The sequence below is a fragment of the Eutrigla gurnardus genome (genome assembly GCF_963514095.1).
Source record: "Eutrigla gurnardus genome assembly, chromosome: 23".
NCBI lineage: Eukaryota > Metazoa > Chordata > Actinopteri > Perciformes > Triglidae > Eutrigla > Eutrigla gurnardus.
The window spans coordinates 10,106,182-10,130,538 of NC_139934.1; the positions used below are offsets into that span (position 1 = coordinate 10,106,182).

The 24,357-nt window shown below is 44.1% G+C and overlaps 4 protein-coding genes across 12 annotated transcripts; 2 read left to right on the plus strand and 2 right to left on the minus strand.

The window, feature by feature from the left end:
* Positions 1–1,390: 1,390 nt before the first annotated feature.
* On the plus strand, positions 1,391–5,325 carry gps2 (G protein pathway suppressor 2). 6 transcript variants are annotated; one of them, XM_084003129.1, is made up of 11 exons: positions 1,391–1,539; positions 1,930–2,047; positions 2,317–2,426; positions 2,522–2,637; positions 2,774–2,853; positions 2,951–3,030; positions 3,236–3,407; positions 3,609–3,692; positions 3,818–3,894; positions 3,988–4,095; positions 4,386–5,325. In XM_084003129.1, exons 2-11 carry the CDS (start codon positions 1,954–1,956, stop codon positions 4,476–4,478), a joined length of 1,014 nt encoding a protein of 337 aa, XP_083859255.1. In that variant the 5' UTR covers positions 1,391–1,539; positions 1,930–1,953; the 3' UTR covers positions 4,479–5,325. The 6 variants fall into 6 exon arrangements, with proteins under 6 accessions (XP_083859255.1, XP_083859257.1, XP_083859253.1 ...); XM_084003131.1 differs by having other exon boundaries at positions 4,000–4,095; XM_084003127.1 differs by having other exon boundaries at positions 2,522–2,634; positions 2,753–2,853.
* Positions 5,326–5,972: 647 nt separating this feature from the next.
* On the minus strand, positions 5,973–10,775 carry LOC311009153 (eukaryotic translation initiation factor 5A-1). 3 transcript variants are annotated; one of them, XM_084003139.1, is made up of 6 exons: positions 10,394–10,775; positions 8,809–8,981; positions 8,022–8,126; positions 7,167–7,298; positions 6,966–7,038; positions 5,973–6,112 (listed from the first exon to the last, which is right to left on the minus strand). In XM_084003139.1, the coding sequence occupies exons 2-5, from the start codon at positions 8,974–8,976 to the stop codon at positions 6,976–6,978; spliced, it is 468 nt and encodes a 155-aa protein (XP_083859265.1). In that variant the 5' UTR covers positions 8,977–8,981; positions 10,394–10,775; the 3' UTR covers positions 5,973–6,112; positions 6,966–6,975. The 3 variants fall into 3 exon arrangements, with proteins under 3 accessions (XP_083859265.1, XP_083859264.1, XP_083859263.1); XM_084003138.1 differs by having other exon boundaries at positions 8,809–8,990; XM_084003137.1 differs by lacking the exons at positions 5,973–6,112; positions 10,394–10,775 and having other exon boundaries at positions 6,444–7,038; positions 8,809–8,990.
* A 936-nt stretch (positions 10,776–11,711) lies between these two features.
* On the plus strand, positions 11,712–15,262 carry LOC311009283 (Y-box-binding protein 2-A-like). Of its 2 annotated transcripts, none has more exons than XM_084003354.1 (10): positions 11,712–11,918; positions 12,811–12,874; positions 12,979–13,012; positions 13,094–13,183; positions 13,261–13,509; positions 13,659–13,741; positions 13,835–14,039; positions 14,110–14,241; positions 14,342–14,411; positions 14,648–15,262. In XM_084003354.1, the coding sequence occupies exons 1-9, from the start codon at positions 11,840–11,842 to the stop codon at positions 14,378–14,380; spliced, it is 975 nt and encodes a 324-aa protein (XP_083859480.1). In that variant the 5' UTR covers positions 11,712–11,839; the 3' UTR covers positions 14,381–14,411; positions 14,648–15,262. The 2 variants fall into 2 exon arrangements, with proteins under 2 accessions (XP_083859480.1, XP_083859479.1); XM_084003353.1 differs by having other exon boundaries at positions 11,714–11,918; positions 14,339–14,411; positions 14,648–15,260.
* Positions 15,263–15,439: 177 nt separating this feature from the next.
* LOC311009282 (solute carrier family 2, facilitated glucose transporter member 4-like) lies at positions 15,440–23,533 on the minus strand. Its single transcript, XM_084003352.1, has 11 exons — positions 23,288–23,533; positions 21,615–21,710; positions 20,720–20,880; positions 19,186–19,310; positions 18,491–18,606; positions 18,239–18,401; positions 17,968–18,155; positions 17,764–17,868; positions 17,246–17,347; positions 16,948–17,151; positions 15,440–16,862 (listed from the first exon to the last, which is right to left on the minus strand). Exons 1-11 carry the CDS (start codon positions 23,318–23,320, stop codon positions 16,632–16,634), a joined length of 1,524 nt encoding a protein of 507 aa, XP_083859478.1. The 5' UTR covers positions 23,321–23,533; the 3' UTR covers positions 15,440–16,631.
* Positions 23,534–24,357: the final 824 nt, after the last annotated feature.

Consider the following 24,357-nt stretch of genomic DNA (forward strand, 5'->3'; position numbering starts at 1 on the left):
ACCGCACCTTTAACTTTAGAATAAACGGCACTGTCTGCTGTTGACAATGACGACAAAGCCTCCTGAGCGCGCCCTGTGAACACACACTGCAACAAAATTGTGCGGTCGGAGTCCACCCAGCCCCTTGCGTCTGCCACACGTTCGAATAAAGAAAAAAAAGTCTCAATCTCCCGCTCATTAAATTTAGGCACTAACCGGAGACTACTCAGAATATCACGGGCACCCTCATCATCCGGCGAGCCTTCCCGCGTTGCCGATTTGTCCCCCAATATACCCTCTTTAATTAACTTTAGCCTCTCAGTTTCTACCTCCAATTTAGCCAATTCAGTCCGCTGTCTCAACTTCTCAAGAGTAACCTCCTTCTCCGTTTCCAACTGCATGCGTAGGCACAATAATTCTTTCTGCTGCTCAAAACTCAAAGACAGAGTCTCCTGTGAGACAACCCCAGTTGGACAACCAGGTAGGGGTGGCATAACGGATGATTTTAAAACCTTCATTTCCCACAAGTTTGACTTAAGAATAGCCTTAACATTATCTTTAAGCCGTTTATCACCCACAGAAATGTCAAAATGTTCTGCTAGCTTAACCAACTGTTCTCGTGTGCACTGCTCCAGCAACTCCTCTGATGGAGCCTTACAGAAAGCTTCCACAATACTCATTTTGCACGTGAACATAAACCAGCAAACGGAATAAAAAAAAATGCACAGTATTGACCAGAAATGCAGCACTTGGTCTGAAAACCACCTCTTAGTCAAGTATCCCCTCTAACTGCCCAACTGAACCTAACTGAACTGCACACTAGTCTTCAGGGGCTACTGACGGCGGGTATTTACGCACTGTAAACCAGTAGAATGGCAAAGCGACCAGCAAGCTGGCAACCCTTCCAAAGACGCTTTGCTGACCACTTTACTCCTAGTTTAGACGAGCCCCCAATTTGTTATGGTCGGCTCTTGGACCACAACAAATATAGAAGCCTCACGCAGTTTGGAGCAGTAAAAGTATATTTATTTAACAAAACATGGTTAAACTATACCAAAAAATGTGCTTTTAACAAAAACTTTACATAACAAAACTAATGTCACACAGGACCGCTTAACCTGTGTGACCTAGGAGGGCAACATGTTATCCGGGCCAACCAGGGACACAGACTGGCACAGTTTATGAAGGAGTGGATTGATGGCAGCTGCCGTCAATCCTCAATCAGCCGGTCTCTCCCAACGCCAGACCTGTAAGGGAAAAATAACCCTGCATGGGGCCGTAACACCATACACTGACACAAGCGCCCGAATACGAATTTAGACTGGTGGATCTGATAGATGCAGGAGAAATTACAATTCCCAAAATGCAATTCGGTGGTGGGGGAAAAGCCGGATGTCGTCCTTGGCACCGGAAGCGCAACATTATCACCCGGGCTGAAGAAGCCTGTCTGTTTATATTTTGGTCGGTTTTGATGTACCGCTCCAGAAACAGTCGATTCTTTACAAATTAATAACCGCCCGACGGTTAGGTTCTTGTTCGACGAGCCGCAAATCAACAAAAGTAAGACTTGTTTTCCCCACTCTGCTGCAATAGACGGACTGTGAACGATAACTAGACTGCAGAATGCGTAACGTTAGTGCTAAGCAGATAACGTTCGCTAACATTTGCTCTTCGGAATGTTGAAAGATAAAAACCGTTACCGCTGGTTAACATGTTTACGCCCCATACATCGTCTATTTTACCATACCAGACCCGTATTATACATTATATTTAAATACCCTAACGGCTAACAGCAGCTAACGATGCTAACTTAGCTGGTAGCCCAATAGCAGCTAGGCCTTGAACGCCTGTGATATGTCTACTCGTTACACCACAAATGAGTTCTAGATATTAAAAGTGGGTATTTCTTCATTATTTCAACTGCTAAACTGAACGCTATATGTGTCCCAGCTGGCCCCGCCACTGCCCGTCACCATGCCCGCCCTGCTGGAGAGACCCAAGCTGTCCAACGCGATGGCCAGAGCCCTCCACAAACACATCATGAGGGAGAGGGAGCGCAAGAGACAAGGTGCACCCTCGCTGTGTGTGTGTGTTTTGTGTGTGGGTGCTTTACAGAATGAAGACGTGTACAGAAATGACTGCAAGTGATACGTTTTAGCATAAAACAATGTCATTTTGTATAAATATTATGGTTTTTATATATTGTCAACTGTTTAATCTGAGTGGGAAAGCTATGCAGACTGCATATTGTCATATCTAGCTTTATACATTTGATTTAGGGTAATAGATTTCTATAACTTACTCCTGCCACTGAACAACATTAATATAATCTTTCAGAGGAGGAAGAGGTGGACAAAATGATGGAGCAGAAGATGAAAGAAGAGGAAGAGAGGAAGCGGACGAAAGAAATAGAGGAGAGGATGTCTTTGGAGGAAACCAAAGAACAGGTTGGAAATATAATCCACCACTTGAGATCCGTGCGTAGGTCACATAATGCGCAGCAACATATATGCCAATTTGTTGTCTTATACTATGACTCCAGGTAATGAAGATGGGGGAGAAACTTCAGGGACTCCAAGAAGAGAAACACCAGCTCTTCCTACAGCTAAAGAAAGTGCTTCATGAAGAGGAAAAGAGGCGCAGAAAGGAGCAGAGGTAGTAAGGATGACATAGTATTTTTTATACTTTCACATTACACAATACATACAAAAATCAGTATGATGGAATTTTGGTATTAAACCCAGAAATTTACTTATGTATTTTTGGTATTCAGTTGCATTTTTGTCCTTCCTAGTGATATCACAACCTTGACGTCGGCCAGCTACCAACCTAGCCTCCCCATGCACGCAGGGCAGCACCTCCTCAGCATTCAAGGTGAGGCAGTTTTTTAAGTGTTAACATGCCTAACCTCGTTGACTCTAGAAAATGAGTCTGTAATACTAATACTGATCCTTCTGTTTGCCTCTCTCAGGCAGTCCAGTCAGCCACAGTCGACCTGGTGCGCTTCTTGGAGAACGGAGTAAACAGCTGTTTCCAGCTGCTGTGATTCCAGTGAGTAAAGGGGCGTTTCACTCTTCACTCTTCATAAAAAAACACAGATCCTTCTCCATTAGTGATATGTTTGAGTGTGGAGTACTGTCTCTATGTAATTTCTCTTCCCAGTGTTACACCTTTTAATCCATGTGCCTTAGAATATGCCCATTTAGACATCAGTAATGTGTATTACACTGTTTAACCCTCCCTCTCCCTCTTATAGGCACGTCACTATCAGACGCCTGGGTTCAGTTCAGGCTCAGCAGAGCATGGACAGTTCAGCGGAAGCCAGGGGGTCCACGAGTCTTACGGGGTGGCTCAAGCCCAGCATCCCTCCACCTACGCCGCCGGACCATCAGTACCTGTCAGTTTCGCGAGCAGCTCTCAGATCAGAGGTAAAGGACACGTCTCGCATCCCGTCTGCATGGACATTGAAATAACTGTAATATATGGAGCGTAGTTCATACAGTGTGATATTTCTCTTCAGGTCAGACATTGCTTCATGTTTGTTGTGACATGCTGAAATCAGTAGCTACTCTTACCCTCATCAAAGTGAGCTGTATTGATCGGTATGAACCTTTTTTTCTCTCCCACAGGTGCGTCAGCATTTCAGGCCATGCAGTACATCCCCCACCAGCAGGCTGGCTACCCCGTCCACAGTCACTTCACCTCCCAGCCTGGTATGTTCCTCCTAATGCCGTTATATATAAATATGCTAAGTATTGTAAAATAACAAAAACATGTGGTCTGTACGTGATGGAAATTATAGTTTGAATATACACAGAAACTCCTGTATCTCATGCAGGATACATTCCTGGAGCAGGAATACCGCTCCAGAAGCAGCTGGAACATGCCAATCAACAGTCTGGCTTCACTGACGCAGTAAGAACAGTTGACTGATTTATAAGAGCGTTCACCTGCACTGTACTGTAGGATAATCACTTACTTATCTCAGTAATGTGTTCTGTTTTGTTGATGCTCTCTCAGGGTGCTTTAAGGCCGATGCATCCACCAGCCATGCACCCTTCTGCTCCAGGACTGCTGCCCACTCCATCAATGGCAGTCCAGATTCCCACCGCAAAGGTGACACACGCACACACACGGCTCCTTACATGAAACCCTTTCATTCTTCTATAATCACACCCTTTCTAATTCTGGCCAGGTTTATCTATAGCCATGCAGGCAGTATTTGTGGCTTTTTTTCTAATGAGCATTACATTACTCATGGCTGTCAGGTTGAGTCACTGTTACCACAATGTTTTGCTTAGAAACCATATTCCATCTTCCAGTTCTGCATGGATTCTGTTCATGACGTACACTCCACTCCACAGTTGTGATTTATTTCCTCTCGTTTCTTTCTTTTCCGTCACCAGGCCCCGTTTCAGAGCTCTCCCCAGGGTGCTCCTCGACACGGCTTCCTCCCCCACACTCAGAGTGGGCAGAGGTTCTACCACCACGGCAAGTAAATCAACCTCATCGTCACGGAGACGTCACGGCTTCACTCAAGATCCTGGAGAACCTTCTGGACTAGTAATTGACTCCTTCAAACCAAGTCGTTTGGATTGTGCCATGTTATTCGTGCTTTATTTCATGTACAGTATCTCATTTTTGTTAACGAATAATGAGCCGCCCTCGTGCTTATGTGCTTCTGTAAACACCCAACTCTGATGAAATGATGTTGATTTGTAAAAATAGATTATTTTCACAGAAGCAAAAAAGAGAGAGACTAACAGGTGCTTTCAGTTGTGTTTACGAGGTGCTCTTAAATCAAAAACAACTGTAGACGAGGGAAGCCTCTGGGCTTACTTCAGGCCCACGCACTGGGCCGAGGATGAAGAGGCTTCCCCTCGTCTACAGAATAATATTTACCTACACAGTAAAGCTGATCTGGAGGTACGTATGTGCATTAAAATGTTAATATCTTGTTATAAGTGAGACTGCATGAACCAGAGCTTAACATTTTACCCTAGACATCAGTCGAGTGTCTCTGGAGTGACTCTGCTGACTCAAATATTCCATTCTTGATAGCTGTATTAGAGTATGTGGATTAAATCAACATGTTTCCGCTAACGTCACACATACTTATGAACACTACTGTACGCATGAACCGAAGAACTCCATTTCATTGTCTTGCTGACTTCTGGATGATCAACTTAGACCCATTAGGATCGGTTAAGTGAAATGGAGTTGAGCGTCTTTCTTCTAAAAGCAGGAGGGTTTCCGGTGTCTTTTACGCTGTCTTTTTTCGACAGAATAGTCTCTGCTGTTTTGAAGCTTTTGTTGCTATATAAAATAAGCAAATGCCACAGCCAACAGTTTGTCGTCTTTATTTGTGTTTCCAGTCTGCACAGTTTGGATTCGCTGTATGAACACAAAGTAAGGATATCAAACTGACACAGGTTTTCCTGCCTCCTGGATCATCCCTCTGGGTTCAGGAGTACAGCTCAGTGTGAAGGCCCGCTCTTAAGCGTCTCTGCAAACGGATTTTGAAGGACTTTTTTTTTACATAATTTGTTCTTGAAGCAGGTTGTTTTCTTCTTTTTTTTTTCTCCTTTTGACACTTCAAATCCTTGAGACAAAAAGAAGCTGAACCCTGGTGTGCCATGTTGGTAACCTTTCTTTAATAGACACGTTTCAGGTTATAAAGTAAACAGCAGGAGGGGCTGGTTCAGATCTTTAAAAGAAAAGATGAAGCCTAGTACTCAATCCTGAATGAGCCTCAACGGAATAATGCAGATTGAAAGCCCTTCAAAAAACGGGAACATATATAAAAACATTAGCTGTGACATGATCACCGCCTTTCTTTTTCCTGGTGGTAGGTAGCTACGGAATAGTTGTACACCTACTCGATCATTAGGGAGACCTTTGCTCTACACCTCTGACCTTTTTATGTATTTTTTTTTTTCTTCCACGCTCTGATGCGACTTATTACGTGTGCATGTACATCGAAAATTTTTGTTTACCGTTAAGACAGCAAAAAAACAGTGCGAGGGAGAGAGACAAAGATGGAAAAAGAAGGAGAGAAATAGGGGGTGGGGGGGTGGCATTGACGAGGCAATATCCCCTCCTTTTCCCCAGGTCCAGTGCATCTCGTTTGCACCTGAAACAGAATTACAAGAGGGAGGAATGAGCAGGAAGACTGAAAAGTCAGAGGAGGAAGGTGGTTAAAAAAAAATTAAAAAACACAAGAAAAAGATATTTTAACGAGGAAGCGTTTCAAACAAGCCTCTGCAGAGGAAACGTTTATTTTATGTGGACACTTTATCCTACAGTCCACAGTTTGCAGGTGAGAAAGTGCATTATTTTTTTCTTTTTTACTATTACAAAAAAGTGCTACAAGCTTTTCCTTACACAAAAAAAGGCTGTAAAATGAAGTGCAAACCCACGAAAGAAGCCCAACATTGCTAAAAAAAAAAAAAAAAAAAAAAATATGAACCATAAGCTTTCATTTATTTCCGAATACATAAAAATGAGACGCATACTCATAATAGTGTGAACATGAGACAAAAGGTGCATTAAGGGGTAGGCAAATCCACAGTGGCACACTGCCCAGTAACCATCAATCCATACAGGCTTTAAACCTTGATACACAAGGTTTTTGTTCAATTAGAAATCTTTCAAATCAATCTGATCAGCTTTAAACAAATATACACACAAAAGTCATTAAACAATAATATGGAGCAACATGGAAGTTTCCAGTAAAAATGGGTATGCATCATTTCTGGATGTCGTTGACAGGAGTTGCCTTCCCCTTGGTCCAATGGTGAACAATATAAGTGTACGTGACCTTGCACTGGCATGGCGCATGCTGGTAGCTTGTGGCGTAACACACACACGCACACACCCTCACACACACTCTCCTCTTCAGGCAGGCAGGCTGGGTGCAGGTGGTGGATGGCGGGGGGTGGGGGTGGGGGGGGGACAGCTGCATGTCAATACAGCTCTGTATTTACCTGCAGTGGCTTATTTACCCAAGGCTTTGATGCCAATTGCAGCTTCTTCATTCATTGCATTTAGAACAGTGATCTGAAAGAGCAAACGAGACTAGTTTTTAGATGTTCAAGTTTGTGGTACAAGTATTCATCGTGACAGTGAGTTTTACAACAGACAAATACGATGGAAAAGAGAAAGTGAGCTGAGGCGACAGCGCTCACCAGAATCTCCTCCCCGGCTTCGTTCTTGCTCTCTATCTCTTTGCCCAGGTCTCCCTCGGGAATCTTCAGGTCCTCTCTCACCTCCCCGCTGTCCTGGAGCAGGGACAGGTAGCCCTCTTGGATCCCAATCAGCTGGGGGAGGAGGGGGGAATAAAGAAAACACGTAGGCATCTTTTAATCTTAACATGTCAGAAAACAGCTGCCTACATCTGTTCAAGCTGCGTCACACGTATTTCAGCCATGTTTTAATGCAAAAAAAAAAGTTGCAAGTCAGCATCTTAACTCTTGACATTGCAAGTTTAGCAAAGCCTTAAGGGCCTTTCTCACAGAGTGGTCACAGGTGTTACTAATAACATTACCAACGGCTCTCTTCTATTCCAGCGTCTCAATAAGTTACGCGTCGAAGTGCATGACTTTATAACGATAGACTAGACAAAAATAAAACCATTAATAATGTTCCCTTCATGTGCTCCGGCGCAGCAGATCAAATGCTTCCAACAGATATAAACCACTTCTCTTTCCTTCTCGCTAAAGACATTCTCAGTTGTTCACCATGGGGCTTTTTTTTTTCAAATCACCAGCCAACTGTTAATTCCCCCCCAAGCAGCCGTGTACAATTATCTCTGACAACATTGTGCTTTATTACAAGACCAAAGCCTATTTGTGAACACTAATGTGATTCCTGAGACGTCACTCAACTCATTCATTACAAAAAAAATCACTCATCAACTTACAATTTCTCACTGACTTAGAGGAGGCAGCCCTCATTTACTGCAACGTGGACTTTTACATACGCTGTATTGACTGTTATATATGAGGTAACAAGCTACTGTCTCTTCCTTCCTCCAGTCTCACCTGGTATTCCATTCTCTTGATGTTGGGGACGTCCATGTTGTGGGTGGAGGGACAGATGTCTTCATACTTCTTGCCGGTGAAGATGTCGATACCAACCATGTGGACCTGCATGGTGACATAAAACACACGGACGGAATGAACAATCAGGTTTCTAGTGTATAAAAAAACTAAATATCCACTTAAAAATGTACCTTCTATCCCTTAAAAAACAAGTAGTTGGCCATGAATAAGTAAGTGTATCACATTTAAAAATAATTTATAACTTAAATACTTTTCCAAATATGAAAAAATGTTAGCAATAGAAACTGTAATCTAGTGCGGACACGTCTTGCTGATTCAGACTGAAAGTGTCCATTAATGTGCATTAATATTAAAGTTGCAGTTAAAAAATATGTTTGATAATATTTGCTCAAGCTGTCACTATATCATGACAGTAGTATGAGACAGATAGTGTGTGAAAGAATCCAGTTCCTCTGCCTCCTTTTAGGCTCCTAATGGCAGAAAACAACCAATCAGAGCGGAGGAGTCTCTAATGTGAAAAAAGTTACCAACCGCAGCTTTTATGACTTTGACCATGTGTTCATTCCAGACAGATGAATGGATAGTAGAGTTATAATTTACTGAGCGAGAGGTGTTTCAAAACTGCACTTTATTTTAATCAACGTGAAAACAATTTTTTATACATTTTTTTTGTTATTTGTCCGAGTCCTGCAATAAAGCTCTGCTAAAAAAAAAGTCCTTGGGGCATCAGCATCCCTCGTGTCCCAGCACTACCAGATTTAATGACCTTAGCGTGGCCGTGCTTGCCGGTCTTGGAGGTGGACATCTCGACGATCTTGCAGGGTCGGCCTTTCAGCACGACAAAGCCATTTTTACGCAGGGCAGAGCACTGCATGGGGAAGGTGGAGGATGCCCCGGCATCGCCAGTCTGGAAGTCCAGGTCTGCATCTGCCATGCCTGCTGTGGAGTCTGCAAAAAGTTAATATACGTTCATCATCCATTCCCGACGACAATTCAGGGATTGCAATTTTCCAAATTTTTAATTCCACAAGAGAATATAGTATGAAATTGGCAAAAAAATATTATTTGAAACTGTAAATAACAGATTAAAGGATAAGTAAACAACAATAAATATGAGCCGGTTTTTGATACCAACATCTACTTGACAGTTTAACATGAATGAGCTATAGTATTTTTATTTTTTTATTGTATTGTTATTATAGATTTACTCGCAGGTCAGACTCAATTTTATTGGGGTGCACACTCACTCACACACACACAAACACGCAGGATGTACATCTGCCAGTATAAGTACCAGTAATGTTTTGTTGGGCAGGTGATACCAACTCAAACAGGGGGGGTGCAGACGAGGAAACATCAATTTCACTCAACTGGACAGTTAAATAAAGCAACAGGAACACGACACATGTTGCCAGAACCGAGCCTCCTGTTAAAAGTACATCACAAAATAAATGAAAATTTAAGAGTTCAAGTTTTTAGCTGCGATTTTCTTCAACGTGCGCGCGTGGCAAACCGTATGTCACTAGCTAGCTAACTTTTGTATAGAGCAGCGGTGTCACCTGCCACGAGTACGTTAGTTGACACATAGATCAAACGTCACGCCCCTCACATCGTATGGTGAGCGTGAAACGTTGGTGTGACCGGTTAAGTAACTTCTCTGGGGCGGTGTGATGTCCCGGACCCTCCGCACTAGCGTTAAAAACAGAGGAGAAGAGGGGGCTTTACTGCGGCCTAGTGCGTACAGATCGTTCCGCGGCCTGCCGTCGGTTAACGTCACGGACGGTTCACACACGTATCCATGCGCGCGGACTGACTCGGGCCGAGGCCGCCCCGGTGAAGACGTTGGAAGTTCAACAGGCAAAAACATTAACGGCACCGTTAAAGCCTGTCGCGATACACAACGTAGACCACCCTCCCATTTAACGTCGGCGGTCATTTAAATCTCACGTCGACAGATACGGCAGACGTGCCAACTGATTCAATTCTGGCCCGCTAGTGTACAATAATGACTAAGCTAATAGTCGTGATGGCTAACGGCGCGATGCAAAGCAATAACAGTCGCCCTCGGTGTCAAACGCAGACGAATCTCGCAAGAGTGTGCGAAGTTAGCACAACTAAAAGGATTCGGTGTTTTTTATGCAAGTCAGAACGAAGCTCCCGTTGTGAAAAGTTAGCTACATCTGCTAGCTGTCCTTTAGCACAAAAAATAAATAAACAACCCGTTGTTAATGACCGATACTTGATGGGGGCGTTAAAAGGGAATTTGCTTCAGACACACATGTGCATAGGATAACCCGTCTGCTCAGGCGCAAACACGCCCCGTCTATTGGATGTTATGATAAGGAACTTACCCTAGATACGATAACGTTAGCTCTCCTCTCGTGTTATTGATCAGCTTCCCGTTAATTCCTCTTCCTCCTCTTGACTCCCCTCTATCCGTGCACGTCTGGCCGGAGTCAGTCTCCTCCTCGGGTGGCTCGTTTTGTCTCGACGTCGCTGCCCCTTTTTTTTTCCCCCTTCTTTCCTTCAGCTATCTCTTTTAGTCCTCTTTCATTCTCGGCGTTTTCCGCTCTCCTCTCTTCGGTACCGTGGATTTTTTTTGGCTGTGGTTTTACCTCGCACGGAGAGGTGTCGTCACACAACAACCCTAAAAAAAAAAGTACCGTCAGCCGCCAGGAATCACAGCCCCGGAGCCCACTGAGTCTGCACCGTCTGCAGCCTGCACTCCACCTTCTCTGACTCCCCCTCATCCAGCTCCTCCTCGCCGCTGTCAACGCATCAAAATAATACAGTCACGCGACTTCCTGCTGGAACCGCCACAATAAAAAACCCTCGGGAGAGAAAAACGTTATAACAATGTTATACACAGTGTATAACCTGTGTATATCAACTGCATCTCTTGGTTTTAATCAGAGGATGCTAATTACATTGCGTTTAGACTAGATATATTGCATTTCTCTACAGCTGGTACTTGTTGGTATACATATATATATACTGATACAACTTGAACATAGGCAACAAAATTTAAGTTCTGTGGGAAATATTTAACTTTTTTACACTATTGGATTTGTCGGACAGATGTAGTTACATGTCACTTTTCAAATGAATATCACACATTACAAAATAAGTTCATCACACCCCCCAAAAGCAGTGTCTTCTCAGGGCCCCTTGTCATGTTTGACCAGCTCCACCAAAAAGACATCTCCCATCTAAGATTTGTGTTTGTTTTAGTAACAATTTGTGACCCAAAAGATATCAAATTACACAACTTTTCACAAAGAGCAGACAGAGTGAAGAATTAAATCAAAGAACCCAGGTCTTTCCATACTATGGAGGTAGATTTTTGTCTTTATTTTTCAATCAAAAAAAAGGTTGTTTCAATCAAAATATATATTTTCAATTAAAAAAAAACCTTTTCAATCAAAGAAAAAAAGTGTTTGAATGCAAAAATATGGTTGAGACTCAAAAAAAAAGAGTTTTTCTTTGATTGAAAAGTTTTTTTTTATTGAAAATATATATTTTGATTGAATAATAAAGACACAAATCTACCTCCATATTTCCCCCCATTCCTACTCCCTTATTCATCTAATTTCTTCAAGTAGAGGCAGTGTAGGAAGTGTGTGGAGGAGTCTGAGGAAGACTGTGCTGTGTGTCCAGAAGGAGGCGCTAATGCGACGTCAAGGATGCCGACAGCCGTGAAAGCTCCAAGAAGAAGACGACGAAGAAGAAAAGTTTGGGGAAGAGCAGGAGGGAGGGGACTCCGCCCGGAGTGAAAGCGTAGTGATCCGACAGCGAGCATGACCGACGCTGAGGAGCAGAGCGCTCCGCCATCGGCACCTGTGGAGGAGAAGCCACAGCCGGAGAGGAAAGTCATAGGTGGGTTAGACGAGGAGGTTATTCACATGCGTGTCAAGGGAATCTGTAAAAATACAAACTTTAATTTTAATTTAGTGGCTTTTTGTGGATGCGGGTGGGGAAACAACAGATTTATAACGTCTTTTGCATTGTTGTCCCAGTAATATCCTTTTATCCGTTGGTGACATTTTTTTAAATCGACAAATAACGGTCAATCAATGATTTTGGAGCGACACATGTTCTCTGTTTAAGGTTTTGTGGACAGCAACGATTTGTTTCAATGAAGTCAAACATCTACTGTGAAACCAAATATTAACTTAACAGTTTTTACTTGCAAAAAAATAAATAAAAAGTATATAATGGAAAGTTCACCCCAACATTTCTTTTTTGTTTGTATTTTTTGTTAAGTTGAGCAGCTTCATTTTTCCTTTTTGTTTTCTACACTAAGAAGAAAAGACGAGAAAGAAGCCCTTTTTATTATTTGCTTTTTAAGTTTCTGCACGTGACCCTGTCTCGCGCTCCAACCCTGCGGTGCGTGCGCGCGCGTTCCCACAGGTGCAACTAATTTCACTGAGAAACGAACGCCCCCAATTAGATGCGTGGAGGTGGCTTTTTTCTTTTCTCTTTTTTCCGTGAGAGCCGCTCCCAGCGTGCGATCAAGTTTTTGTTTTTGCTATGTTTTTGTTTTTGCTATGTTTTTGTTATGTCCATCAACCTGCACGCCCCCCCCCTCCCTCCCTCGTGACCGTGTTCAGACCTGGTTTCAAAGTCTCACTGTTAATGATTGACCCAGAGCTCTCATTTCTTGTTGTAAGCAGGATTGCCATTGAGACAAGCCTATATTATGTTGTTGGAATGACTACATAAGTGAATAAGTTACGTTTAATTCTGACTTGCTGTTGTGGTGTTGCAGCCACCCTGGTTCAAGGCACAGTGAAGTGGTTTAATGTGCGTAATGGATATGGCTTCATAAACAGGTACTTTCCTCTACACTGCAAAAAAAACTGTTTTTATTGTATTTATAGTCCTTTAGTGAATTCAAAGTCCCATGAGTTTGCTGACCAGGTTTTCTGTCTCACAGGAATGATACCAAAGAAGATGTGTTTGTTCATCAGGTAAGGCTACGGGCATTTTCTTGGATAAATGTTGTGAGTTGATGTGGATCCATTCTTTTGATGTTAACCTCGTCTCTGCAGACTGCTATCAAGAAGAACAACCCAAGGAAATTCCTCCGCAGTGTTGGCGACGGGGAGGTTGTAGAGTTTGACGTGATCGAAGCCGCCAAGGTGAGAATCGGGGAATCCATTTTTAGTACTGTACTTTTTTACATTTCTCATTCTTGCCCCTCTCTGGTGTCCCACAGGGCTCAGAAGCAGCCAACGTAACCGGTCCAGGTGGCGTTCCGGTCAAAGGCAGCCGCTACGCTCCCAACAAACGGCGCTTCCGGCGGCGGTTCTTCCCACGCAGCCCGAGGCCCGGTGACGAGGGCAAGCCTGCTGACGGCCAGTCGTCCGCCGTTGAGGGCGAGGGCGAAGGCGAGGGAGAGAACGGTGAAGCTAGACCTCAGCAACGCCGCCGGAGACCCCGCAGACCAAGGCAGGAGGCACAAGATGTAAGCTGAAGCATGTGTTATAGAAAGTAAGGTTGCAACACTGTTAAGAAAAGAGAGTTTAAATATACAAAGCTCTTGACAGTAATGGGATCAAATAGAAATTAGTTTGGAGCAGACTAGTCTGAGGTTTTGTGTCGTTGATGTTTCAGGGTGAGGTTGGAGAGCCTAAGAACGCAGAGGGTGACCAGATGCAGCGACAGCCGCAGCGCAGATTCTGGCGTCCGTACCGCAGGTGATAACGTTTCCTATATATACACATTTCCTGCGTCCGTATTAAAGAACTGCAAAGCTGATTCAGTACATCGTCTTGTCTTGGGATCCACAGACCGTTCCGTCCTAGGCCACCTCCGGATCAGGCTGCAGATGTCCAGCATGCCGCTCCAAAAGAGGTCCAGGAGCCAGGTGAAGTGAAGCAGACGGAGGCCTCTGAGGGCCCCCAGACCAACGGAGAAACGGATGAGGGCCAGAAACAACAACGGCGCCAGTCTAGACGGCGCAGACAAAGAAACTCCGAGTCCTCAACCTCAAAAGTGAGTGATGAGCTGCCGTTTCACAAATCCGTGTAAGCAATCATTTTCCTGACATTTTTTTACATTACAGAACGACACGGAAATGTCTGCATCCGAGCCCGGCACCCCCCCTCAGACCTCCAAGCCAGCCGACCTTAAAGCCGTATCAAAATCGCCAAAGGCCTCCCCGAAAACGTCTCCTAAAACACCAAAAGCACCTGAGGTAAGCTCCTACAACTGTTTCCTCATCCCCGTATCTGCAGGATTGCGGGTGTTTGGTTGTGTTGACATGAATATCTGAACGGTCTCCTTCCACACAGCAGGCGGCTGCTGCCACAACAGACCCAGCACCAGCAGAGTGACGCTAGTGAGAGGACCGTCTCGTGACCCTCGGTAAGAGACGGGTCAGGCCGGGTGGGAGGCATGAGGGTGTAGGGTTGCACTGGTGTCACATTGGTTCACATCACAGGACAGAAATACAGAGTCGTCCCGTAAACAGAATTAAGGAAGTACTTTAAAGATTGAGTTTAATGCAGGAAGCCATTTGAAATCCAGGTTCATGGTGTTTAGTTTCTCTGCTGTTTCTCTTAGGTCCTGTTTTTTTTAATGGTATTTCTTTGTTTTCGTAGGTCCGAGGGTTCGAGGTCTGGACCTTTTTTTTCCAGAACACACGCACTGCTCTCCCCTCCCTGCACTTGCCCCGTCCTCCAACCCACCCCGTCTCGTGGTCGCCCCTCAGGCCACCTCCCCTCTCATCTCGACTTGTGTTGTCCGGTCTACACGCTGGTGTTTGGAGAGTGAGACATGGGGAAGGAAAAAGGGGATACAGGTGGGTGGTGGGCGCATATTTAGAAATTTGAAAGTACATCTTTAAAAAAAAAAAAAAAAAAAATGGCCAATGTGCTTGGTAGCCCAGTTATTCCAACCCCCCTTTAAGAACATTTTTCTTTAATCGCTTAGATTGGACGCATCAAGAAGTTTATAGAGGAACCAGCCTTGATTTTTATTTAACTTTTTAAAATTTGGTTGAAGAGGGGAATACCAAGCAGGCTCGAGGTTGGTGGTGCATTATGGGAGTTGAGTTCTGTTGCCACCCTTTTTGATAGATTCTTAAAAACCTACTACTCCCTTCATCTCCTCAGTTGAGGATAGATTTGACGAAAAGAAACTTTATTTTTTTTGTATTTTACTTATTTGCGTGTGCTTTTCTTTGGAGGGGATTATGTGCAATGTCAGTAGTTAAAAAAAATTGCTAATTAATAAATCATGTTTGCAAACCTCAGGATACAGTCCTCATTTCTTCATGACTGGGCACAGATTTGAAGATGCTCTCTTTGCGGTCACATTTTAAACTACTAGATGGAAATGACTGGAGGCCTTCACAAGTGTTTTTCAGTCACATTATTTACAGCACTTGCATCCTTTTTTAAGTCACATGATCACAGCATCATAATTCACTGTATATAAATTACAGGTCCTCTCTGAACAACCTCAATACACATCTCCACAAGATAGCGACACACACCGTTAAAGAATAGACAGCAAACTGCACACGACAGGAGAAAGATGCACAAACACGTTGGTGTGCTTTAAGAAAATCACCTACAAGAAGATCTTGTCTCTTCAGACTTCTGTTAACACCTACTGATGTGCATAAATTCACTTTTTAGACCCTCGTACCTTTTTAATATAACGCACTATATGTACACGTGAAGATTTTCTTTTAAAATAGCATTTCTGCAGGTTGTGCAATAAGTTTCTCGTGATCAGAAATGTACATTGTGATGGCACTTTTTTGCTTTAACTTAAGCTGGGAACGCAACGGTGGAACGCATGATTGAAAGCCTGGTTTGACAGTAAAGACTTCGTACGCTCCTTTCAGGAAACATTGAAGGGAGAGTAGTGGGACGCCGCCAACAGCTGGTACAGGGTATTGTTCAAAATGCTTCTACACGGGGCCAAGTAGCTGAATATTTGTGCGGATGGTGAAATTTTACTTTGTTTTTTAATACTTATTGAAGAGTCAATTACATTAGACCCATTTACAACTGCATTTCTATAGCTTTGAGAACATGATCCTGTAGTTTGAGCTGACTGGTTAAAATCTATGTCTGTTAACTTGGTTTCAATCAAGTATTCCCCGTTTATATGCGAGCACGCATGCATCTATGGCTGTATGTCCTAGTTTTTAGGACGGGGGTTACCTTCACACTCTGAAACTTTGAGTGTTTTTGTAGATAAAGTGCAGGAATTCCAAAGTCTCTCCGCCTCAGTCTGTCGATATTACCACCATGGAATAAAACCTACCACATGGGCGGCCAACGCCTCAACAGTCCACTTTGTGTGTGTGAAACTACAGTAGTCGACTCTTCCACAGGTTTCTAGCCTCCTCCAGGCTCAATCGGTGGCCTCGTATTGCAGTGGTACCAGCAAAGGACAATCCCAAAACACCCAAATTGTCACACTTTAACACTGCTTTGGCACCACAATCTATAGGAATACAACAGTTGACCTCAATATACATGTCAGAAAATACAGGTTTGGTGTCGGGTCCACGCGGTTCATCCCAAGCTTTTTCTCGAGTCCCATCTCTCCTCGGGCAAAAGGGACTCATCAGTTGATGCTCTCCTCCCCCAAGTAGTCCAGCTCGGTGCTGGGCTTGTCCAGGTCCATGTCCAGGTCCATGTCCATGTCCATCATTGCTCCCGCCGAGTGCTGATGGAAGTTTGCGGCGATCTGGTCGAAGGTTTTGCCCCGCGTCTCCGGCACCCGGAAGAATGTGAAGATGAGGAAGAAGAGGAGGAGTGCTGCGAAGATCAGGAAGACGTACGGCCCGCACAGGTCCTGGGGAAGGATGGGCGTAAAGTCCGGATTAAACGGATACGAAGCCTTTGGACGTGCATAAAATACAATCAAGGTAATAACTCACGGCAACATATTGGAAGCCCATGCCGATGATGAAGTTTGCGGTCCAGTTGGAGCAGCCGGCCACGGCCATGGCAGCCGGCCTCGGACCCTGAGAGAACAGCTCGGCCACGAAGAACCAGGGGATGGGACCTGGACCGATCTCAAAGAAGGCCACGAAGCCAAAGATGGCCAGCATGCTGATGTAGCTCATCCCTGGAACGCTATCCTGTCAGGCGGGGAGGGAAAAGGGTTCAGCGGTTTGTAGAGAAAGAAATACTGTATAATCGTGCAGGACGCTTGGATTTTTAGGGGAGACTGACCAACAAAGCAAGAGCCATGGTCATGACAACGGCGCTGATGCACATTCCACCGAGTCCCAGCATGTGGAGCGTCCGTCGGCCCATCCTCTCTATTAGGAAGAGCTGTTGATGAGAAAATAGGGCAACAGAGAGGTTGTTATCTCCAATAGCTCAAACTTATTCTAGGTTATGTTAGCTATTCACCTAGTTTTACACGTCAATATTAATTTCACTACCCATGATGAACGTAGGATTCGTCCTCTTGGAGTCAAATCTGAATTCTGCATGAATAAAAAATAAAAAATCCCCCTTTGTGACCCACTTAATGACATTGAACCATCTTGACCTGCTAAACTAAACTTGACCCATTTGGATGTGGGACTGTTTGAGAGACGGGCACGAGAAAAAAGCTGCCCCTCTATCTTATTTGCCCTGATAAGAACGTTAAACAGTGATAGAGACACACTTTGGCACATGCTAATCTTATTGTACTAAAAGGAAATTCACAAAAGATGAAGAGACGAAGGCGCGTTACTGACCGAAACCACAGTGAAGGCAACGTTCACCACGCCGGCTCCTATGGTGGCATAAACTGGACTCTGGACTCCTGCCTTCATGAAGATGCTGGTGGAGTAGTAGAAAATCTGAGCAGAGAGGTAAACGGATTAACTCATTCACTGTCCTTTTTGATCCTTTGTGCACGTTGGAATAATGTGATTTTCTGGCTCCAACTTGAGACTCACTGCGTTGATCCCAGACAGCTGCTGGGAGAGCTGCAGCAGGATGGCGATGATGATGGGCTGGCGGTAGAGAGGAGAGCGGAAGAGCTCCAGGATGGACACCTTCCTCTCCATGTCCATCTTCCTTTTCTCCTCCTTCATCTCCGCCAGCATGCTGCCCACTTCCTGCCGGCCCGTCAACCTCCTCAGGCCTGCAGAGCGGAGGAAAGGGGTGAGAACTGACTATCTACATCCAAAACATTTGATTATACTGCATAAGATTAAGAATATTCACCTCTCTTAGCTTGGTGCTCCTGGCAGCGGACGATGTAGAGGAAGCGGGGGCTCTCGGGGCAGAAGGGCAGAAGTGCCATCTGAAGTACAGTCGGCACAACGGTCAGACCCAACAGGACGGGCCACAAGTCTGCGACACCCAGTAACGACTCCAGACCCAGGATCTGCGTAGTGAAAGGGCATCAGATTGAAGAAAATAAACAGGAAGGTGTCATCGTCTCTGCATCAGCAACATCCCAGCGTGCTGTCATACCTGCGCTATGAGGATCCCAGTGACTATAGCCAGCTGGTGCAGCGTGCCCAGTGCCCCTCGCAGGCTGGTGGGAGCGATCTCCCCCACATACATCGGTGTTAGGCCTGATGCCAGCCCTGCAGAGAGGAAAAGATGGCTGAACTTCCATCAAGTGCACGGGCAGATCATGAGACAATAGACCCCATAGGTACAGACATGAAAAGGGCCACACAAGAGGCACAGATTGGTTCGATTCTGTGTCTTTTTGGTTGTTTGTTGTTAATTTTGCATCTCTTTATAGGTGTTTTACTCCTCTTCGTGGTCATTTTGCATCTCTTTTGGTTATTTTTGTCTCTTTTTGTGTCTTGTTTTGGTAATTTTGCATCTTTGTGGTAGGTTTAACTCTATTTCGTGGTTTTGCATCTCTTATTGGTAATTTTGTATCTCTTTATAGACGTTTTGCATCTCTTTTTGGTTATTTTGCATCTCGTTGGAGTTGTTTTGCACTTCTTTTTGGACGTTTCCATCTTTTTGTAGTGGTTTTGCATCTTTTCTCTTTTCTTTGTAGACGTTTTGGTCATATTCTGTCTCTTCTGGTTGTTTTTTGCATCTGTTTTTGGTAAATTTGTCTCTCTTGTGGTAGATTTGAATCTCTGGTGGATTCATGGTCGTTTTGTCTCTTCGTGACCCAACAGATGCAACAGAGGAGCGCTCACCGCAGTAGGCACCGATGACGAAGCGTCCGAGGATCAACATTTCGAAGGAGCGGCAGAGCTTGGACAACCCCATCAGACTTCCACCAATGAAGGCAAACATGTTGTTTATGAGCATGGCTTTCCTCCTGCAAAAAAACAAACACAGAAGCATCTTTGTAGTAATTTACCAGACTTTTAATCAAAGAGTCTAAGAGAGGATGTTACAAACACAATAGTTTTTCTATATATTTCTAGAGGCTGTTTGGAAAAATATAACATTCTCTTATAAAATCATGTACAGCATAAAATTATCAACAAGCAAGTTACTGTTGGTATTTGGGCAGCACAATGCCTTTGATACTGAAGTAGACGGACCTCTTTTCGCCTCCAGAGGGCAGTGTCATACAAAAACAGTGAAGTGTTCGATTACCTGCTTAACCCATGGCTCAAATTGGTAGTTATTCTTTAAAACATATAAAAAACTTCGATATGACACAATAACCAGCCTCACCCATGGCATTATTCCATTATATTGTACTATTTTAGACCATGATCATTAAAAGGCATGCCAATAATAAATGTCTATTACCCACACATTTTACAGTTCTGGGACGCAAAATGACAATCAAAATAAAAAAAAATACAAAACTATCATCAAGATGTTTTGGAGATAAAAATACTACACTGTGATTATTCAAGAGAATTTCTCCAGAATCTATGGATATACAAAATGTACAACTTATATAAAAATATATAATAGAAATATAATTGCTGGACACAAGATTATCTAACTTCACTGTAAATTAACTGAAATGTGCATTGTATTGCATTTCTGCATTAGATGTTTTAAGTTTCCACATCACATTTGTGTTAACTTTTGGAACACAATTGGCTTCCAAACTAGTTGTGAGGAAACATCATCCTCCCATGACACGTCTTCAGATGAGCAGAGAAACATTTCCCAGTCTTATTGTGTCAAACTGCAAATGCGTCATTCTGCACTGAACCATAATATCTGCTGTTAAAAGTGAACTCTTATTTTTGCGCTCAAATTGCAACTGAATCACTTTGACCTCGGAGGTCACAGCAGCTTCCACTGTCTCTACCAGCCATACCAGAGTCTGCTGCTTTTTTTTTTTTTTTTTTTAGGAAGACCTTGTCCTGAGTGCACCTAAGCCCAACGCTGCCCCTCTACCCCTCCTGACGGCGTGCTGCCAACTCCGTTCAGATCCCCTTTCCTTCAGTGGAAGCTGTGGGCTGCGGTCCAGTTTGCATCCCAGCTCAGATTACAGAAGGGAACCGGGTTGAGGAACATCCTTGGCAGAGTTTCTCCTTAGCGACTAGAGACTGGACATCGGGGTCCATTTTGGATCCACGCAGAGGTGGAAAGGAGAGATGGTTGTATCATGACTCATGGAGTACAATTAACTAGATTGTCCAGACATAAGATGAACTCAGGAGGAATATAGCTTGGTTATGACTAATGTGGTAAATCACTTCTAACCTGGAGTTGACAGAATGTTTTGCAACAGGACACAGAAGAATGTTTCTCTACCTGCCCAGCCACTCGGAGACGAAGCCCACACAGAAGGAGGACAGCATGCCACCGATGGAGAAGATGGCCACGGAAAGGGACCAGAGGGAGGTGAGGGTCGCCGCGGGGATGGGCTCGCCATACCTGTGCAGCCACGTGGCGTTGTAGTCCGCCTCAATGATCTGCACAGGATACGTAAGGCAGGTTTCAGTGTTAAGTTCTCTTAGAGACTTAGAATCGCCCTAACAAATGCAATGTAAAGTCAGCCTTTGTAAATGTAACACAAGAACATTGTCGTATTAATATCTGGCATTATGTGAAAGTATAGGTTGCCTTGTGTAATATCTCAGTCCTGATAAAAGAACAACGTAAATACATTATACGAGGTCATAAATCATACATTTCTAACATGCAGTTCCAACACCAGATGTGTCTGCAATATGAGCAGCAAAGAGCACGTCCGCTTTTGAAAAAAAATCATGTGCCTCCATCTATATATATACATACAGCGTTTTTTATGCAAAGGCTCCATAAGTGTGTGAAGCACAATGTTGCCTTAATGTGGCGATAAACGAATCATGTCACCTCCTCCTCCTCATTTCCTCGTAAAGCAGACAGAAATACCCTCCAGTCAAACCCATGGCAGACATGTTTTGGCCCTGCAGTGTTTCCATAAACACAACTTACTGAAGGCATCACCTTGTTATGAAGTATTCATCCGACTCATGCATTTATCCCATTTGCATCACGTGACAGCAGAAGTTTATTTTCTAAACACCGGCTTGAGCTCGATGATGTGAAACCATGATAATACCAGGAAACGGCTCGCTGTGTTTGCCTCCCGCATCGTGCATCAGCACTCCTTTTATCACACCTCCTTTCGTTGGGATTTCAATTGTTTTTGCTTCCTTCTTACCTTCTGAGGTGCATTGATGACGCCGATATTGTATCCAAACTCCAGAGATCCCAGGACAGCAGTGAAGACTGAGAGAACAAAGGTTCCAGTCAATGTCTGGAGTACAAACACACACAAAGAAACAGGTAAAAAAAACACATATTTTCAGATTGATGAAGATAAAGATAATAATGGGGAAAAAAAACAAGAGCTGAAGTGGATGACTAGGACTGGTTTTAGCACGGTAGCGGTGCTCCCTCCAACTAAATATTTCACTCATCCTGATGAGAGACAATCTTATCAGCGCTGTAGCTTCCCTCCAGTTCCCCATCGGGCTACAGGCATCTGTCTCCACGGTGACAGACGAAACACTCTTTGGGGAGATGAGGTCTTCCCCTCCAGCAACATATGTTTGAACCTCAAAGTGCCATTTCATTAACTGGCAGATGAGTCACCTAGCTCCTCAACAGTCAGAAACATTGTGATTTTCATGGTGATGCTGGAGTTTATGAATTCTGCATAAAGAACACCCCATCATGTCTTCCTGTGAAGTTTACACGTTATGGGGGCCTCCTAACAACAACAATGTCATGTGACTTTAAACTCAGATTTGGTCTCAACCTTCCGATTTCATTGCACTGTATTCAGTTCTACTTGGATCATCCGGCTGCTCTGTAGTTCCTTTAGTGTGCATCTGTAGCACCGTGTCTTGACCTTGCTGTATTGAGTCTAGATAAGTGCTGTTTAGTGTTCACGGACCAAAACAAAAAGGTTGTGCGCGTGCACGTGTGTGTGTGTCCTTGCAAACAGTAAAGGTAACAAACCTGAGGCAGTCGGTTCTATCACACTTGACTGCGTTTAAACCGCCTCACGCTCGGTCCAATGCTCAGCAACTCGTTTGCTTTTCACTTATCACAAATGAGATCGTGTGTTTGCTTTCGTGCTTTGTTTGAGTTTCCACGCTGAAGGTATTTATTTGAAGCCAGAACAGCGTGAGCTCGTCCCTGTAACATCCACCTGGAGGTGTTCACACAGCCTCATGAAGAACTTTGTGTCTTCGTGGCATCACAGATAACAGTTACTCTTGTTTTCAGACGACAGAGAGATTAAACTGCCCAGAATTCATACGTCCAACTCACCTGGAAACCATTTCTCAGAAAGGGAAGCTGCAGGGTTTGTTTATGAGGGTGGTGAAGAGGAACCAGTCAAACAGCCTAACAGACCCACAGCACTAAGCTGTCACCTGTAAACTCACATATTTGGCTGGTCAAGGTCACTGCTCACTAATAAGGGCTTCAGATCAGGGCTGATGCTGTTTTTTTAAAGCATTTATAGTTAATGGTTGGTGCAAAGGTCATTATTTCATATTCTCATTATTCCTTATAGAGTCTGTTAACCACAGTATAGGTCATTTGCATATTTCCAACAGTATTTGCTGGGAGAAGTTAGAATAATCTTATTTACTATCATTCAAAAGTTGACATTATTACGGTATTTTCTGCCTACCAGTTTTTCTTTTTTGATTATACACGTTTTATTGTGTGCCGCAGGTAAACCCGTAAAATCTCTAAAAAAATAATAATAATTAAAAAAAAACACGCACCGAAAGGTTAATTGCGCACATCGTTTCCATGCCTTTGGAGTTTTAAATGATGCAATAAACAGTGTGATAAAAGAGAGAAAAAATAAAATACCTCCCCTCCGAGTTGCTGAAACCCGGCCGGCATGACTGAGCTCCAGGCGCCCGGTGGCCGCGGATGACAGGTGCGTCTGGTGCCAAATGGAGACCCGTGAAACTCCCCCAAACGGACAACAACTTCAACTCTTTATCACTTTAGCAACAAAACAAAACAAAAACAAAAAAACGTAAAATCCAAAAGGAGAATCCAAAACGGATCAGTCTGGCGTCCCCTGTCCTCTCTCTTCCTCTCACTTTGTGTTGTGTCCGACCAGCTGGGACACCCGCGTGCACGCCTCTCGTGGGGAGGGGGGGCTGTTGGCCCAGTAGGCTGATCTTGAGGTCCTCTGGCAGAGGTCGAGACTGACTCGAGCAGGAAGCTTTCCTGACCTTAACTACTATTGGCTGAGCATGAGAGGACCATGATGAGAACACTGGGCTGTTATTGAGGTCTGCTTTTTATTATGGTGCGCAAGAGAAGGAGGAAGGTGCTGTGATTACATTTTTAAATTCCTGCTTAAATCAACAACAAAGTCGCTGCTCAGAGCCAGAGTTTAGCTGAGGGCCAAATTTGGTCCCCTTGTTTATTAGCCCTCTTACATAATGACCTTTTAAAGCATTATAAACTCTAGAACCTCACATACAATAACGTGGTGCATCTCACTCTTTTACATTTGTCACGTTATGTTGAATAACCAGTTTTTACCTACAAATCTGTGAAAAGGGTAAAATAACTGCTCTGTCCAGGTGTCGGACCTTAGAGGAACCCAACGCGCCGCCGCCTATGACTCAACATTTTAATGGGCAGCAGAAAGGGGCTCGTCTTTGACAGCCTGGCTGCCATTGTGTGCGTTTTCCCAACAGCCATAAATCCCTTTCTATTTCAGATCACATGCCAAAGGGGTCACACACCATAGCTGCTGTTCCACCCCGCCCCCCCCTCCTCTGTTGAACATCACAAAGCAGGTCCAACAGGTGGACCCTAAATCTGGGTTGTGCCATCAGAGTTAGCAGGGTGGTTAGGGGACGTTTGGGGATGGAGTGATATATATCTGCTCTAGATCTCTCAATCAAATGATCCCTCCC